The sequence below is a fragment of the Megalops cyprinoides genome, chromosome 7, assembly GCF_013368585.1.
Source record: "Megalops cyprinoides isolate fMegCyp1 chromosome 7, fMegCyp1.pri, whole genome shotgun sequence".
NCBI lineage: Eukaryota > Metazoa > Chordata > Actinopteri > Elopiformes > Megalopidae > Megalops > Megalops cyprinoides.
Genome location: NC_050589.1, coordinates 27,639,795 through 27,658,908, shown reverse-complemented (window position 1 = coordinate 27,658,908; position 19,114 = coordinate 27,639,795). Strand labels below are relative to the sequence as shown.

General features: G+C 45.5%; 1 protein-coding gene across 3 annotated transcripts in view; it reads right to left on the bottom strand.

The window, feature by feature from the left end:
* LOC118780533 (neuron navigator 1-like) overlaps positions 1-19,114 on the bottom strand; it is a 125,770-nt gene that overhangs the window by 27,345 nt on the left and 79,311 nt on the right. For all 3 annotated transcript variants that reach the window (XM_036533078.1, XM_036533079.1, XM_036533081.1), the window contains 2 exons: positions 7,528-7,666; positions 2,870-3,176 (listed from right to left, as the gene is read on the bottom strand). In XM_036533078.1, the coding sequence (XP_036388971.1) occupies positions 2,870-3,176; positions 7,528-7,666 (446 nt within the window). The remainder of the gene's footprint in view (positions 1-2,869; positions 3,177-7,527; positions 7,667-19,114) is intronic.

Genomic DNA, 19,114 nt, shown 5'->3' with positions numbered 1-19,114 from the left:
AAAATAATAAGCCATAAAATAACTCTAGCCGATCAGCTTGATTATTAATTTGGTAGTTGATAGTTGATAGCGACAGCAGTCGTTTTGTTCATGTTTGTTTCCCACCATGTGGAGAGAAAAAATACTGCTCACATTCTACTTGCCACATTCCACATTAAAACACTCCACATTCTGTGTTAAAGCATTCCAGATTCCATGTCTGAGTGCTGCTGAGAGACGACTCTGTTACATGTGTGCCTCTCAGACCTGGAGCCTGCGGAGGCAGGTATTGCTGTACATTCTCCCTGAGCTTAAAGGTTTATCTAATCTCCACTTACACTCTTTGCTTTACTATGAATCCAAGGCACGAGAAGATGAGAAATCGCGGCTGAAAGACTCCGCTAGAGCTGGGGAAATGGCAGGTTGATTTTATACCAAAGTCTTCAGAAAGATTGATTCTTTTCAATTATTAATATGTTTTCTTGATTTCATTTTATGCAGCTGGGGGGAAGAACATGTTTTTTTTTTTCAAACACCACTGACAGTGTAACATATGTACTTGCAACCTAAAGATGGAGCATCCCCATAGTTCTTTCTTAAAGGAAGGGAGGGGGGGGATTAGCCTTACACCTCAAAGACTTTTTTATTCATGAAGAGCTCGGCTTTTGGTGCTTTTGGCTCACAGTTCAGTCCAACTCAACGCTTCAGAATTTTCTCATCGTTGAGAATACTCTTGGCCAGTTGTAAGCAAAATACATTTAGGGTGCATTTGTAAAGAAAGCTGCTTTTGTAAAGGAAACAGTGTCCAACACAGATCATTTTCTAACATTCATTCTGGCACACACTATTTCAGTGAACTGTTGTAGTTTTCTATTGTGTTCACATTTCTTGCTTCACAATGCTTGCACAGCATTTTATTTTCTGAGCGCATGCCATTCGTCACAGATATAGAAGCAAGTCGCCAATCATTTATGCACAAATAAACCCTCTGAGGATTCTATTTTAATACAAAGCATGTTTCTTTTATGATGTCTCACATTTGATATTAATGAATAATCTGGACAAAGAAAAACTACCGCTGTTATGCTCGATATTGTCAACGACGCAGTAGAATACCTCAAGTCTTCTAGCGCCTATAACAAAGTGTCACTCAGTGGCGTTCTGCGCCGGAATGCATACATGACAACCCGTAAACTGCCAAACAATGAGCACTTATGAAACGCCTCTGCGGCAGACATGCTTTGGAGCCGCACCGCCACACAAACCATTTAAAATGCCATCGGCGCTCTCTCACCCAGTCTCTGTGCATTCTGATCGTCTGTGACATTTAGATGGCATTTTAGAGGCAATCGTGCTGACCAGAAAGGTTGGCAAAATAGCACGAAATGACAGATAAATGCAAGGTACATAGCTATAAATAAAGATACAGACGGTACAATGAGACACTCAGAAACCTTTTCATTTCTAAGCGGTGTTTACCTTTAATGATAAAAGAACTCAGTGGTGATAAGAGGGAGTCACACTGAAAGGAAGAAAGGCCTTAAAGCGCGGTAGTCAGCCATGTTGAGCCACAGGCCGTTGATCACCGATGCTCTGTGTGTCAGTGACAGGCATCAGGACAGTGATGCTATCACAACTTTCCTTTGGTAACCAGAACGTGGGTTCCAAACTACCAATATGCCGTGTGCCTGACTGCACAAGCGCAGGTGCTCCTGTTTGCGTTGAGACTGTGCAGAAAACGATAAGCGCCGAGGTTACGAACAACCGCCGTAACTCGCAAAACAAGCAAACGGACGTTTTTGTTTTTTTCCCCTGGCCGAGGCTTTCATTTTGGCGCTATAAATTCCCTGCCATAAATACACGTTCCGTGGGAAAAGAGGGGACACTTTTTTGTGTTTCAGCTGGCAGGAAGCGGCGAGGGGTGGAGATGGCAGATTATACACGGCAGTGTTTTCACAGTGCCAGAGTGCCGCAGTCAACAGCTCTCTGGGTGCCCCGCCAAATCCGAGTGCCACCAGCCATTCAAACGCCTTTGTGAATTGGATTCAGCCAATGAGGATACTTTTTGAGTAATTGAGTGGCCTGGTAAGCCAATCAAAGGCATTCATGGCAAAAAAAAAACACAATAGAGAAAATACTTCTCATACTCTCGACTAGATTGTTTGTATTGAACTAACTATGCTGGAGACTAATTTCTTGTATTACAGTATCATTTCTTAGTAGTGTAAAATATTAATATTGCACTAGAACAATTATTATGTCAGTTTGTATGAGCTCCAAGCATGTCTGCTGTGTATGCTGCCCGTTGTGTGTGTGTGTGTGTGTGTGTGTGTGTGTGTGTGTGTGTGTGTGTGTGTGTGTGTGTTTTTTTTTGTGTGAGCCCGCGCGAAACTGATATTGTCCAGTTTTAGTCCTGTCTGGCACCAGTGATGAATACTGCATGACCAATTCTGCATTTGTGGATGATAAACATATTCAGCAGAGGGGGTATTCAAGCTGTCTTATTGGTTTTGACAATTCAAAGATGATGCTGTTTTAAATGTCCCGGGTCTGCATATTCTACGGCTCTACATGTATCTAGGAGACATGAAAGAATGCAAAAATAGGTTTAAAAGGAAGCTTTTCTGACAGCCTGACATCACAAGGCCAAATGCTGTTCATAACTGAGAGAACACAATTCAGATACCCATAGGCCTTCTCATCCATATCAAGCAGGAAAGGAGGCCCAGGACAAAAAGCAAGATTTGTGTGTGTGTGTGTGTGTGTGTGTGTGTGTGTGTGTGTGTGTGTGTGTGTGTGAGGCAGCAAGAGAGAGAGAATTAGAGAGAGAGTAAGAATATGAGGGAGAGGAACAGAGAAAGAAAGAGAGGGTGATAAAGAAGACCCTCACCCGCCACTTTGAGCATGCTCTGGGATGTGTGCGTGATGGGGGAGGTGACCCCCACAGGTGGGTTGCGGACTTTCTTGAGGGTGTTGGGTTGGCCCAGGCTCTGCGGCTTCCTAAGCTCCCCTTTGACCCCCGTGTCATCGCCGCCGCTCTCCTGGGGGCGAGACTTCCTCCACTTGCTGGAGGACTCGGTCTTGAGGCTGCCCGTGTCGTAGCCCCCATCCTCTCCCTTGCGATGTGCCTTCCCATCCTCACTGTACCAGGACAGGCCGCTCTCCACAAGGGAGCGCTTCTCCGCGTCTGTGCGCAGCTGGGAAAAGGGGACACAAGAGAGGGATGGTCAAGCCGGGGTCACCTCTACACCCCCCCAATTCATGAAGAAACTAATATCACCTTACGAGTCCCTAGTCTTACATCAAAGTAGGATTGTGCAGTAACTAATACATGAGGCTTTGTCTTTGTTAGGCATTCTTACCAGCTTACACAATGCTCAATGCTCTCGTGATGGTGTTGAAAGCGATGGCAGAACGTTATATATATGTTATTATATGTAGGTTACATAGTGATTTGTCAGCATGATATACATTCCTGCATTCCAGCGCTATAAACCCAAACACAGGCAACCCATATTATAAACTGCCTTAACACCCAAGTCTCAAGTCATCTTCTCGCTTCTGCATCATGCCTTAGGAACTCTTATGCACAGATGTTAAACCGCTCTAAATTTCAGAGAACATGACTAACCCGAGACAGGCACACATATAGCTCTTGTCCAGCATCTGTGTTGCCTTTATGGACCATTGTTAAGCTCTGAATTCTCTTTAGTATGATATAGGGAAGTCGCTCTCAAGCATAACTGTTAGGCTCTGTATCTTTCACAGTTAATATGCCAAATTTTAACAATGTTGTTCAGCTTGATGCCTAAAATATTCATGGTAATTCTGTCTGCTCTGCGCCTGTATTCCCACTTCTGTTGCTCCAGTGAGGTGCATTTTATGTATCATGTCACAAAAGCCTTATAAGCCACAAAAATATAAAACCTAAATAAATAAATAAAGCACAATGTACAACTATAGGCTTAGTGTGTTCCCTTGAAAAGCCTGCACTAAATCAAGCTACGCCACATTTCAGGCAGCTTCACCTACACCACCAAAGATGGTAGCGGGATTCATTTTGCACAGTCGCGCTCATCCATTATGTGTTTAAAACACTGGAAAAATGTGGTTGTGCTCCAGCCAATAGGCAGAGGGACAGCAGGACGGGGAGGCGGGGCTTGGGCCTTGGTTGTTCCAGTTAGCTGTCAAAAGATGACCCTTTGTTCTGCCGTCTGCGCTACATCACGCAGGAGCGAACCGTTCCGTTTGGCCTTTCAACCACAGACAGTGTACACGGGGAGTGTTAGATTCCATGAATCCTGGTCGTACCCGTTCAGACTGTCATAAAACAGACACAGCGATATGAGGTCATTATCAGCAGACATTGGGAGGCAGTCTCATGCCCTGTAACCTCTGAGTAATCACTGGTCGCACGCACACACACCCCCACAACTACCTCTCTTCACAGGAACGCTGTTTCAAAGAACAGAATTGGAAAATACGAACTAAGAATCACCCTAGATGTGGCAATAAAGGTCAATGGTGCAGAGCTCACACATTCTCCACACATTTAGTTTAGTCTGAAATGAGACCAAATTAATAAGAAGAGGGAGATAAAAAAAATATGTACCACCATGGTGTCTTTGTCAGGTAATTACTCATTCGACTGAAATAATGAGAGGCTTGCTTACGTGAACCTTTTCATTTCAGAGTGTGAACATAAACAACAAAAAGCAACAACAAAAGCTCTTCAACAAAAAACGGCTCTTCAACCATTCACACTGAAAACCAGTAAGCATGAATTAAATGCATTCTCAAAAAAAACACACACAAGATAAATATGCATAACCTTTCACCTGTTTAAAAAAAATCAATATGAGTAGCAGTAAAATAAACTATAACCCCAACTGTCATATTTCATAAAAATGCCAGTTAATGACAGGGTGCAACATTACATGTACCAAACTGTGCATTAATCTGGGTTGTACTGTGAGGTGTTTGTGTGTCTGCTTTCCTTTCCTTCCAGTACCTGACCCCAGGGAACCTGTGTAGGTATCTGGGCTCTGGGAGGACTTCTTACACCTTTTATCTAATCATCTACTTCCAGCTCCCAAGCAAAACAAACTATCCTTGAGTGAAAACAGACCAGGGCTGACTGATAAAGAAGAAGGGGGCATGTCCTACAGAGAAGGGTAATCTAATTAGGATGTATGTCGCATAATAAGCGAGAAGAAACATAAATGAGGGGGAAGTTTAAGGTTCATACTCGGGCTGTGCTCAACAAAACGGGAATGGTGCAGCTTCCCCAGAGGGCGCGGACCTGTCCCGTTTGAACCGCCTCAGCGAACAGCGCTTGTCCACCGCAGATCTCTTTGTTTTCGCACGCATCATGCTCCAAATGCCCGGTTTATTAAAATCAACAGCCCGCAAGAATGTATGAGGTCGTTTGGGGAATGTCGGGACCCCTGTTGTGGGGGAGGGTACCGAAGGCAAGGTTACAACATTTTTTACAAGCAAACAAAACAGAGATGACCTTTAAGGATTATCTACGGTGCAAACACTGCCATTTCCTAAAACAACTTTCTGGATGCGTCTTTGAAGGTGTGTGCACGAGATGGGGGAGCGAGTCCTAAAGCTGACCCAGTTAACCCCCGATTGGCGCCACTGTTCTCTGTGGATCAACCCATCAGATTCACCATTTACCAAGCCCTTCACCGGAGCACAATGGTGCTTAACCTGCCCGCGATGGCCCACCTGGCCTCTTTGATGTTGATTCAGCTCTGAGGAGACGTGAGCCCGGGCTGTTCATGTGCAATGTGCTCACAGCTTAGAATGGAGGAGAAAAAAGCACATCAAGGTCAATCTGCTACAAAGCAGAACTGAGATCGTCGGCTGTGGGTGATCGGCAGCTCGTGTTCTAGGCGGAGAGGCTGGTGGAGAAAGGGGGCTGTGCAAGTGTGTGTGTGCGCGCATGTGTGTGTCTGTTTTGGGGGGAGGGTACTAATGTAACCAAACAGACAGAAAGGGGGCGCAGTGGGGGCCGCATCCGCGCCTTTGGCAGATGAGGCTCGCTGGCCCCCCTCCCCCTACCCCACCCGAAGCGGGGCTGCAGATGGCACCTCCTGAAAGCGCCCCTCGCCGCAGCGAAAAAAGGCCAAAATCCCAGCGCTCTGCTTCCAGCGTCCCCAAATGCGGGGTTGCCATGGCAGCACAGCATCCTCTACTACAGGCGAGTCGATCACACGCTTGTGTTGCTTTCCTGGTGTCGTTTAGAGGCTGGTCTAACCTACTTCCCCAGCATGGGCACAGCACTATTCATTTAGAATGCTCAGATGACCCCAATCATCCCAATCATATTGAGACAAATACAGCTATTGTTGCTACTGTGTTACAAGATAAATGGTGTCTGAGGCTAGGCATAGCCGGCTACACAGATGAATAGCACATCCTGCATTTGCAAGCATTGACTAAAAGCAGAAATGAACTTGCAGGGCAAAATCCATTTATTAATTAATTAGCTGATTAGCACCTTAGACAATACTGAACCAGAAATGACAGATCTCTACTTTATTCTTGTCCTTTCTGAGGACACATGCCGCTTTGCAAAAGAGTAGCTTTGGAGGACTGCAGGACAGACATTGCAGTAATAAACTTTCAGACGTGCATAACTGTAAACATACAATATGACACATCACATACAGATTTAACAGTGCATGTATGGAAGATCTTCTGCAGGTCTTGTTCTGTTTTGGGGCAGAATTTGGGTGATGCATTTTTAAAAGCTGCAGCATTTTGGCCTTTGATGAATCTGTCTTGTCATACTTTGCGGTGCCATGTGATGGAGACCCGGGACTGACTTGAGCCAATGTGACATGCGGCGAGAGAACTGGAGGCTGAGTCATTCACTCCGGGCCTGGGGATGAGCGGAGAGTCTGGGTTTTACTGCTGTGTAATGCAATGCAGAGAGCAGGGGGCCCACAGGACCCAGGGGGGAACCACTCCTGGACGCCCCCCCCCCCCCCCCCCCCCCGGGCATCAGCAGGACAGCTTCGGAGACGGACGCTGAGTAAGACCTCTGGACGAGGTGAGGCTGTAATAAAATGCAGCATTTATCCAGGCAGGAGGCACAGTCGTCTGAGGTCTTCAGTGCCATTTTTGTCTTTATTATCGATCGAGCCTGCACGTCCTTGCTGCCTTGTAGCCACTCAACGTGTTTACACGGACCACTCCAGGCTGTGCACTCTGCCAGTTTGTCATTCTAGTGGGTTTTTCCTTAGCTACGACCTACACTTTGGCATTGCTTATTTCTGGATCACACTTGATGGCATCTGACATAATCAAGCTGCTATGACCCCAATAGCTGGTCATCATAGATCCCAATTACCCCAGATTTAGACATCATGTTTTTCGCCATCAAAAACAAGCTTTTGTTCATGGTTACTTATCTACTTCGAACAATCACCTCATCAGCATTCTTAATTGAAGCATACTTGAATTCAGTCTGTGGCTCTGTGGTGAATGGGTGATGTGACGAGATGATGGGGTGGCCGACACCCCCTTGCTCACCACGATAGCGGAGTTGCGCCGGGAGCTGATGGGTGTGGTGGGCAGAGAGTTGAGGGAGGAGCTGGCGTTGAACTCCTCTGAGCTGAGGTTGTCCGAGGCGTCGCTGAGCCCGCTGCTGATGGAGCTGCTCTCGTCCCAGCTGGAGGAGACAGAGAGGAGGAGAGCTGGTTAGAGCAGTGCATTATGGGAAGTGGTGGCATGGTCATGTCTGTATAAACCAAGAAAAGGCAACATCTCCAACAAAAGTTTTGCAGTGCATATTCCCTGCCAATGCTGTGCTGTGTTAGGGAAAATTACATTCCCAGGGAAAGGAACTGTGTCACCCTTACAACACAAGCCTGTTTCCAAGTCATCTCTCACCACACAAAAAAATGAAGCATTTATTTCATTTACCCAAGCAGTTGCATCAGAAGTCGTTTTTTATGGCAGCTCCTTTGATGGATGAGACATGAAAGGTCTATTATTTTCTGAGCCATTAAGAAGCTCCACATTTCAATATGGTGTTTACCTTCCTCGAGTCTGCCGTGACGTGAGACTGAAAATGAATGATTCAAGATGGGCGTACTTCTTGGTGGCACCCAAGATTCCAATACAGGACAGTCACCGGATACCATGAAATGAATCTGTTACACCATCCATTACAGCGTCAGCTGCACATGTGACACATTCCACACCCCTTCTACTATATGTGCTGGCCATTATCACAGTATGCATGTCTCCTCTGTGTGAAAATCAAAAAATGACCAACTATGGAACACCCCATCACATACAGACGTCTCCATCCGAGCCAATCTTAGAGAGAGTCACCTTGCCTGTCAATCTGCCAGGGACTCAGGGGTCTGTGAAGACGAATGATCAGGTACCACTGCCTACACACTGGAGCACTCAGCTCAGTCACTCAGCGAGAGAATAATGCCATGCTGCTCTCTTGAGACATGCCTATAAATAAGTCATACCATTTCTGTGTCTGTCTGCTACTGTCACATAAATCTTTCAATTCGTGGCTGCTTGGCCCACTCCAAACAAATATACAGTAAAACAGCATGTCAAGCCAAACAAAGCTGTGGTGCTATGGGGCGGGGCTGGAGGATGAGATGGCAGGGCAGGAAGGGCCTAACAGCTCGTATTTGTCCAAAATATTCCCATTCAGCTCTTGCAAAGGGGTCATTACCATCCAATGAAAGTGATGCTAACCAAACTTGGCATCTCTGTCCCTAAGCATGGTTGGACATGTTAATGTTCCAGTTGGGCCACACCCACAGGTGACTGTTTCAAGCACTGCTGCAACAAAGGGGCTGTCTGTCTACAAGCTTTAATGAAAGGACAGTCATTGTGGACTTAAGTGTGTGAGACATCTGCTAAAACACTTAAGTCTTGCACTTGCTCTGGAAGAGAAATCCTTCACATCCAGCATCTTTTTCGGTGCACAGGATGGGAGGTTGAGAGGTTCTGAGCTGGGAGGATGGTTCTCCCTGTGGCTTCCGTGATGTGTCGGTGGGAGGAAGCAGGAAATGTTGGCGACAGCTGCCGGTACGCTGAGACGGGTAGGGGGGTGGGGGGGTGGGGGACGTGGGGGTGATTGACCAGGCTGTGTCTTCTCGGGACAGATGTTGGAGCATCCTATGACAGATACGGTTGGAGAGGTGTGGGGGGGGGGTGAGTGAGTTTTCCAGTCGGGCGACTGTGTGGGTCATGCTGTAGCCTGGGGAGGCTTTTCAGAAACGGTGCAGAGAAAGGAAAGCGAGGCTATCCAGGTTCCCCAGGGGAGGACTGCAGCTGAAGTGCATTCCTCCCAAGAGCAAATCAAGGCCAAGCTAGATATGTGCAATTTCGAGGTCATAAGGAATGAGGTCTTGAGAATGGAGGGTTCATATACATAATGCAACCCTCCGTAATAACACACTGGTTTGAAGTGGTAATATACACCACTTCAAGAGGCCTGAGCTCTCATCCCCCCTCTTTGAAGGGCTGATGGAGCCATCGGGAAATTGTAGCATGACACACTACATACTCCCTCCGCCTACGAATGAATACTATACACCACACTCGTGCGTGCACACATTAGCGTGCCATTCCTCAACAGAAATTACTCCTGAGTCCTCTTCTTCAAAAGCAGCAACCCTTGCGTGGCATCCAATGTTGTTCTACTTTTGTCCTGTCAAATTAACGTTTCATTTGTTGCCCTGCAACTCTGGTGTGGAGCCATCTCGCTGAGACTGTCAGGCTTTTGACCATATGTTGCATTTCGCAATTCGCCTTTTGAATAATTCAAACTGAATATTAACAAGTGCCACTCAGTGAAAAACACTCAGCTCTTGAGTATACAACATCCTTAGACACTTGAGTAACCCTTTATGTCCATGGAAATGCTATGCAGAGCCAAGGAAGAGAGACCACCCCGATACAGCACTTAACATATAATAACATCATGCATCCAGTCAGAAAATCCAAACATATTTCATTGTAGCAAGGAAGGATCCATATCTAATGTGGTCACAATTTTTGCAGGAACCACTTAATACATATAAGTAATACATAAACAATACTTTAAGTGCACTACAGACATTACCAGAATTCTGCAACTGTCACTTTAACGGTGTAGTTTGCAGTTGCAGCATTTATTGTTCTATTGTTCTATTTATTGTCTTTATTGTCTAATATCTAATTTAGTAATGCAATTTAATTAATTAGATCTTGAAAGCAAAGAGTGTTGCAGCATTACTGTTGAGTGGGTGGGGCAGGCCCAGAGCGTTGATCGATTACACTTGGCCATATATTACTGAGTAGAAACACTGTGCAGACCACTGGGCATGGCAAGAGAGGCTTTGAATGTGGAGCCCGAGTTACACATTATTGGCTTCTTCCATCACCCGAAGGCACGTGAAGGCAGAGCGTTCAGTCAACCTGCTCCCAGCTAACACATAGTGCACAGCGCTCAGAATGGGGCAAATCATTGGGGTGCGAGCTTTAAGCTGGTTTGAAATGCCTCCTGGTTCACCCATGACATTATCACACCCACACACAAGTGAAACTCCACTTCAAAGATGTGCGACATCCAGAAGCACAACATTTCAGCCTACATGTCTGAGAGCATGAGCGAGAGCTTGCTTCTTTCCCATTTGTGTCTAGGAGCAACAGGAGGCCCGAAAACAGGGCAGCATTTTTCTCCTGTGCTTTTAAGAAACTAAAACCTGAGCTATCTAGATGCCGCCGTCACCTTGACTGATACGGCGTTTGGCTGCTGTCTGCTCTCATCTCCAGGACGCCTTTTATCCCTCTTGGAACCGAAGTTCGCAGGCTGCTTGAAACACGAGGGACCTGGATCAGCTTCGCCGGGTTTCTGTCCTTATCTGGTCCCGCTGTTTGTCGCCGCCGAGGCGGTTCTGCCGCTTGTGATGCATTATGCATGGGCAGCCCGCGTCGGAACCAAGTGAGCGCAGCACCCCAGCGCGATGTCGATAAGGCTGTCGCTCACGGAGACAGGCGGCTGCGATCCCACCGAGATAACGCTGCGCATTTCGGCCCGCTCTGCCCTCCGCTGCCCTGACACGGAACCCGGGGCTGGGCTGAGCAACTTTCACCAGCCTCTAAAAATGCTGCGCTGCACAACGCCCCCTGTTGGTCTCATTCAGAGCCTGCGCATGCCTGTGCTTCAGCGTGATTTGGTGACATGCACAAGTTAAACACGGCTGGGGAAATCCGACAGATTGGCTTCGTGAGTCAGACAGTTAGACGCTTCCTCTGCTGGTGTGAGCACTTCAAACTGTCAGTAAACACAGATTTGCATTTCAGCAAAGTGAAAACATTCACCTACAAAAATGTTACGGAACAAAATAACTGAAACACTTTTAAAATCCAGACGCCTGGTTTAGAATGACAAGGAAAACTCTGTTTCCCACAGGGCCAGGGGCTCCTTCAGACAATTAGACATATTACCATCTTCATGTACGACACAACGGTCCAGCGGCTATCCAACACTAGCAGACGTGTTTGCTGCTGGTTGGGGAAGAGCAGAAATCAGCTCTGATCTACTGGTGATGAAGTGTGTAGACAACCCACCAACATCCATGGAAAACCATGGAAACCATGGAAAGCCATGGAAAAATCAAGTCCAGACTGTACTGCAGAGCTAAAAGTTATGTGGCCTAAATCTGCAGTCCTGCCTTAATTAATAACACTTTTTTGCAGCTCTTATTTTCCCACGGCGTATATTCTGCAGCACTGAACACTTTTCAGTTCCACTTTTCCCATTTAAAACGAATGGAAAGGATCTGATGTGACAGTGTTTTGTGTCAGCCTGGCACAGATTACCACCATTTGGCTGATTGTAGGGAAAAAGTAGGCTAATACATATATAAGCTACATCCCATTAAAACAGATTGGACCATTTGTCAAGAGGCTCATTGCTTATGTTGTCAGTGGGGTCTCTAGTCCACTAAGGCACACATAGCAAATCAGGGTGCTATAATGCCTTAATTGGACTTCTATAGGACAGTACAAGCCCTGAGCCGGTCATTAAATATCTACTTAGATTCGATGAGGGGGAAAAAGTCTAATTCTCCTAAATGAGCTTGGCTCTCTGAAATGACCTCCTCATCTCCTTGCGACTGACAATTCCCTCGACAGGTCTGCGGTGGAATGATAGGCGTTAACACACTCATGATGTACGAGTCAACCTAAATGATTCCATCAAGGCTTTATGTTTCTACTTGACAGGGGAGGTCTTCTGACACCATATTGTTGTTTTAAATCCTCCGTTCAAATGATCTTAAGCCTAATCAAAGCCAGGTTAGCCTTAAGCAGAGACTCAGAAAGGCACGTCGGGCTTGGCAACAAAATGAAAGTTGTTCCAAATCTGTTGGGAAGACCATCCATTTCATGCTTTTATAATCAGAATTCCCATGGGAGGGCTTTGGTCTATCAACACAGACAATTTATACAAGATTTAATACTTCTAAAGATTCCCTGCTGCGCTGTCCTTCATCAAATGTTCTAAATAAAACTGGAATTAGGCCTTCATATTCATTTGTCAGCCTGTGTGGAATTATAGCAAAGTAAACACTCAAAAACCAACCTTCCTGGACTTGGTTAAAAATAATAACACTAAAATTAAAAATATGTACTATAAATTGGAGGTCTATTCATTGTGTGAGGTCTAACCTAATGAAATGCTTGACAAAAAGCAAGGACACATAGTATCAAATGTGATACTTCATTATCAGATATTCTGGTAGGACAGCAATTATGTCTCCACTATATGGCGGCAAAATTACATGCTGAGATGCTAGCTTTAACAAAACACAGCATACAATCTGCTGAATCCCATCGAGAATCAGGTTCTGCGAACCTTTTTATTTACTGTTTCAGGGTAATTTTGAAGCATTTCTAAACACGTTCCCCAGTTTCTGGGATCACTGTTGTGCCATTACGTTTCCTTTTCATTACGCTGGCAATTACAGGTAATCATCAAATTTGTATTACTATAATTGAAATGGCTTATTTAGGAATGACTGTGGGAGGTACGGCTAACTGCACTCTTGGGTTCCCCTCCTAGTTCCCAACCAAGTGAAAATGCAGTTGCGGTCTTGCGCTCAACAATTAGTAGGGAAATGGGAGATGGAGTTATACATGGAAAAATTTCAATGTGAAAAGAGGCTGCCAGTACGAACAGCCACGTTAATGATGGACACGGCGGCATGGAAACGCACATGCAATACATTTCGCCTCTCTGCCCGGATTAAGGCAAGCCTCAAAAAAGAAGCTCTTGGCTAATTGCCCCCGCACGGTTTAATTTTTGACACTCTAGGTTGTGCCGCTTTTTTCGCTCAATAGCTTTGCACCTCCTCCCACGTCACCGAAACAAAGGGGCTCCCATTTGCGGCCTCCCTCACATCCAACACAGCGGCGCCTTTGCACAGTCGTGGCTGAGCAGTAATTACCATGGTGAGACCCCACCCCCCCACCCCCCTCCCCAGACTGTATTACTGAGCAGGGCGAGAAAAGTCTGACGACTCCAGGATCGATTTGGAGATTAAGGGCGCTCTCCAAACCCAACATTAGCTTTAATTGCACGGATGCTAGGCAGATAATAGTATTATTGCACTTTGGAGTAGGCTCCTCTGAACCTCTGAATTTTCTCTCAGTGTTTGTCCCTCATCTGCCCCAAAGGCAGTCCAAGTTCAAGGTCGCAGACAGAGTAGATATTTTCACACGGGAGCTCTGTTCACTCTGTCTGAGGAAGAAGCCGTCATATCCCTGAGATGGTGATGAACATACACAAAAGTCAGCCAATGTCAATGAAGAGTTACAAAGTGAAATAATTTGGCAGCTAAAGTTGAAGATGATTTCATGCGTAGGACTTGGTGATATGCCCCTTAATTTAGAAGATAACAACTGCAAAAACACACACATATTTAAAGATTCCCATCATGTTACACTCCAACAATATGAAAGAATACAAATCAGGGCAGAATTCCAAGCACCCAGCAATTGTCTCAAAGACAGCTGGCCCATCTGCACTTAAACCAGTACAATCGAAACACATTAAGCTCCAGGACGGCTAAGCAAATCTGTTGTGATTTTAGAGTAAAACTAAAGCGCGTCTTTTCGGAGACAGAGAGTAGAGCAGGTGCAGTGAATGGAGAATAGAGAAGCACTGCTCAGCTGCAGCTCTGGCAGCCATTTCACTGTAAAAGCCTCCATTCAGCTGTGGCCCGGGTAAATACATAAATTCATTTAAAAACAATGTTCTTACAGGGCAAGGTCAAACTGTCTGAGCTTTCAAATGTTTATATTATTCAGCGTTATTGTGCAGCGTGCAAAAGGACAGGCATAAAGCAAATAGCAATGTCTGTTAGACACAGGTGAAGAAAAGCCATCAATAAATTTAGCTAGATGCAATGACTCTTCATATTCAGAGGGCCACGTACTGGGGCTTGCTTTGGCTCACAGCAAAACTAACTAAAATGGACCGGCACCAGAAACACCCAGTATTCACAAAGCACTTGGTCTCACTGAGACTCCTGGGTGATCTTCAGATGAATACTGAAGGTTGCCTAAAAGAAATCAAGTGAAAAGTGCTATTACTCAATGAAGGTGCACTCAGCTTTACCCTACACCAGACCTACCAGCAGGTCTGAGCCAGCTATGGAACTCACGAGTCACCTGGAGCTAGGCCTGTCATGTGACACGAGCCCAGTGGGGCATCCCTTCGTCCTTTCCACATTGCTAAAATCTGTGCTGCTGCTGTGAGAGTCACAGAAACACATACGTTTGAGGAACCTGGCAGGGGTAGGTTTCAATTATCCTGATTCCAACCCTGCATCGTCATCGCCTCGCAATTTGCGCGACCGGTCACACCGAGAGTGTTCGCTGGCAGGCGGTCGGGACCCACCACCAGGCTGCGATTCCAGCAGCTCCCTTTTTGACTTCCCCAGTCACGGTGATCTGAACGGCTGAGGAGACATGGGAGGAAGCTCGAGGCTCAGCCAGGGCCAGGGAAACGCCGGTAATGAGCTGAGCACCGAGGTAGCTCGATTACCTACTTGGCCTTCGGCGGAGGGAGGGACACCAGCTGGCGTTCGCATAGCACCGCTGGGAACAGCAGCGCGAGAGGATACTGGGAAAGAGAGAGATATCCCTGTCTCTGTGTGCGGTACAGGATCCTGAATTGTTTTTGGAGAAACCTGGTTCTCTTGGGAGGGAGTGACTGTAAAACTACATTTCCCCAGACTTGCCTTAGGCGTTCCTCAGCTTTACCCACAGCAAGCTGCAGGTCTTCCCAAAGCAGATTGACCACAACTGGTCGCACACTGACCAACCCAGGTACAATACGTTTTGCCCCAAGCCCACTCCAGGCTTGCAAAACAAGTATCCTGCGACATACTGTAGCCAGAAAAAGCCAGCAAGAATAACTGCAGAATTAAAAATGCCGACAGAATGAATGAAGCCCCCTACACTAGCATTTGCAGGGAGCTCACTGATTGGTCCCTGCTGTCTGTGACTCCCCCACTACTACAGTCTGACCTGGACAGACAAACACCCCACAACAGCTGCAAGAAGAGGCTCTCTCTAGGTATTTTGCATTCGCATGCCAAAAAAGAGCCCTTGGATCTCATTCCAATGGAATAATGGGAGGGAACTTATAGTTCAGTCATGATATAGTGCAGGTATCCTATGAAAGTTCATATTTTGAGGACGAGAAGATGAGAAAGGATATGCACAATTTTAAAAGCCCAGCAATGGGATTTGTAGCAGCAGATGGATTGTTCACGGCTAAATCTGGAATGAAACGAGAAATTGCCCTATTCATCATCCCCTGTTCGTAGCTACCAGGGCCACATGTGCGTGACAGAACATAAACAAACGTTCTCCAAATCTAAAATGATTCTGATTATTTAAACCTGTGCAAACTCAATACAGATTCTCCATCTGAGTGACTTTCATGTTACTATTTTAAAACAGAAAAAAAAAAATCAAAAGACGCTTAAAACGCAAAATCTCATCTTTAAGTAAAGAAGAGGAAACTCAGGGTTCCGCCTCTGCCTTTGAACCTTTCACAAAACTGGCAAATCTTCTTTAGGGCTTTGAAACCTTAGATTATCACTTCATCTGGAAGGATCAATACTCACTTCCCCACATCATTGGAATTAATGAACTGGCCTGATTACAAACTGAGAGATCAGCAAACTCCCTCCAGGTGCCTTTACTCATTTGAGGAAATAAAAAGACCGGAGATCCCATTACAACTTGGAAGTGCTCAGAGAATCAGAAACAGCTGTAACATGAATATCTGCTTAAACATATCAATATAACCACTGTGCAGCCAGCGCAAGATTGGCCAGCCCTCAGGCTCTATAAATATTTGAAACATTCACACTGTCTAATGTAAGGGTGACATCACGATACAACGAACGCTCATAGACGAGGGAATTTACTCGGATGACAGAGCATTCCAGAAGAGTGTCCATTTCATGGGATGACCTAATTTTCTCACCCAATTATCCACTTTAGCAAAACAGTGATTCATTTGGCCTGATGATCCCACCCTTCAACCATAACCTAATCTCCCATGTCTCTGTGCCTTCATTGCCCCATCTGAGTCTGAGTCCAAGAGGTGGTTACACCACACAGTGGGTTGGCATGGGGCTAAGAGACTTCTGATGGCAGTGCTTCTGGCTGCCAGTGGTGTGCTCCTAGCATGCTTTAGCGCATTTGAAAGGCATAGCCGCAGAGGCTCCAGGCGATTGCTGGAGTAGGGGGCGGAGGGGTGGTTTCTGACCGACAGCACATGTGTGTTGCACAGCAATGTGTGAAGCTAGACTCCTTTAGCAGCTGAGCTTCAGGGAGTGGCTTCCTGTGTTGTCAGCCTGCAGAAGCATGTTGTTGGTGAATGAGGGCGATTTAGTTAAGATCAAGGCTAGTGCTATAGTGTAATCAATTAACACGGGATTTTAAAAGCAGGCAAAGAACGGGGAGCTCAGCATGTCTATAATGGGAAGTGATCAGAAAAATATTGATTGCACTAAAAACGCAATGCTGGGCTTTCAGCGTCAGGCAGGCAGGCAAATGTGAGCATTTCTAGAACAAAGAGTTAACAACCACCAAAGCCAAATGCTCTGTATGAAAAAAAAACCAACAGCAGAACTGGCCGGTTGTCAAGCCAGACAGCTTTTCATGCAAAACCAATGCTGAATTTCCTTTTTGTTTATTTTCACAATCAGCCATTCTCCTATCGGGCTGAGCAACAGCATAACAAAATGGAAATAGTCTGTAACACTCTGACTTTACCCAGCACAATGGGAATTAGAAAAGAAAGAAATATTATTCATCAGGTTGAAGTAATGGCTCTATAATTACCATTAACTCCATCTGTCAAATGGATTACGCCCTACTGAAAAGACAGGGCCCTCACGTCCTGGACTCCAGCAGTGTGGATGGCGTGGGAGGTGGTAACCCTCAACAGCTCTGCAACCGGTTGTGACGGCCGCAGATTGGAACACACCTGACGAGCGTGGAAGCGGCCCACACCTGTCACCATTATGAGCAGCACTTCAGCTAATTGCCCCTGTCATCTGACTGGTGCTGGCTTGCTTAGGAATTCTCAGCGGTTGGAAATGGCAGAATCACAAGGGGAGGGGTTGGTACGAAACGCAGTGACCTGTGTGCGCTCTGAGGAATTTAAGTTATTCGAAATAACTTCGGTAGCTTTGGGTGCCAGGCTGTTTGCTAACATTAGCCTCTCCGGCTAAACGCTGAGCAGTCTGGAATCAAGCCATGGGCAAAGGACTTAGCATTACCACTTTAATGAGTCTTAATGTGACTTCCCCTTGCAGATGCCGAATCCTGTGGGCAGAAGGGCAAGGGCACCTTCTCCACTGAAAAAAGGCCTTTGCTGTTGCCAGCTGCTTGTCTTTGAAGTAGAAAATGCAATTCGATTTGCTCAAAGGATATGCACCAACACATATTCTGCCATTCCAGCTATAGATTTTTATCAGTCGATGCTGCTGAACAAAGTCTCTGTGAATATTCAAAAGAAAATGGATTCCTTATGCATCTGTTGTAAGCTACACAACAGCCTGAAAATGGTATACTATTACTTCAACTGATAAAAGGAAGTCAGAAGCAAACTTCCAATTTGCACTGATATAACTGAGATATTTGATATTACTTGAAGTTTTAAGTTACATTTTTTGGTGCTTCTGTGTTTAGGAGTTTGATGAGCAAGTGGTGCAAAAGGCAAATATTCTCAGACCATATTATTTGGTTTGGATCTGTGGTTGTCAAATTTCTGATTCAGGTACCAGCTCTAAACTCTAAATATTACCTGGTTCAAGTCCATGAAGATGTTGGATTGATTTGGATGAATCCATGAGAAACACATCTAAAAACCAGAACATGTAAGACACTGAGGACAAGGAATCCCTTCTTCTACAATAGAGAATATGTAACCGGTTAACACAACTGCAGATGCCTCTTTTCTGTTATGAGGATGCTATTTACCATAATGCAGAACTATCGTGGTTCTAACCAAATAAATGACAATTGCACAGGCTTAATCTGCATGAAGGCTCCCAGTAATTTATAGATACTATGAATTGAGTTTGATAGTGGTTATTTTCCGGGAGTATATGAATATGTTTGTTTTTAGGTCCTGAGGGTAAACAAGAAACTTGGACAACAGACACCAAATTATTGGAACAGTTTGCCAGCCCATCTGAAAGCCATCAGAAATTTCACCTCATTTTAGGAGAAACCTCTGGTTGCATATTTGGACACACAGTATTCTTGTGATTGATTGTCTTAATTATAATTATTAGTCTTTCAAGCCAAAATGGCTGAAGGCCTATTGTCCTGGTCTTTTTTTTTCTTTTTTTTTGTCATAATAGCTCTAAGCAGCATCTCCTGATTATGCTCATATTTGACATATCATTGGCTGTAGAGGTGCACCAGTTGCTTTTGCCAGGCCACACCCAATATGGCAAACGTGTTCTTCACAGTTTAACAACTTCTCAGCAGGCGTTCATTCATCTCACATTTTGCACTTCTAAGTACAGATTCTGGACATGTATAAACTGCTTGTCACAAC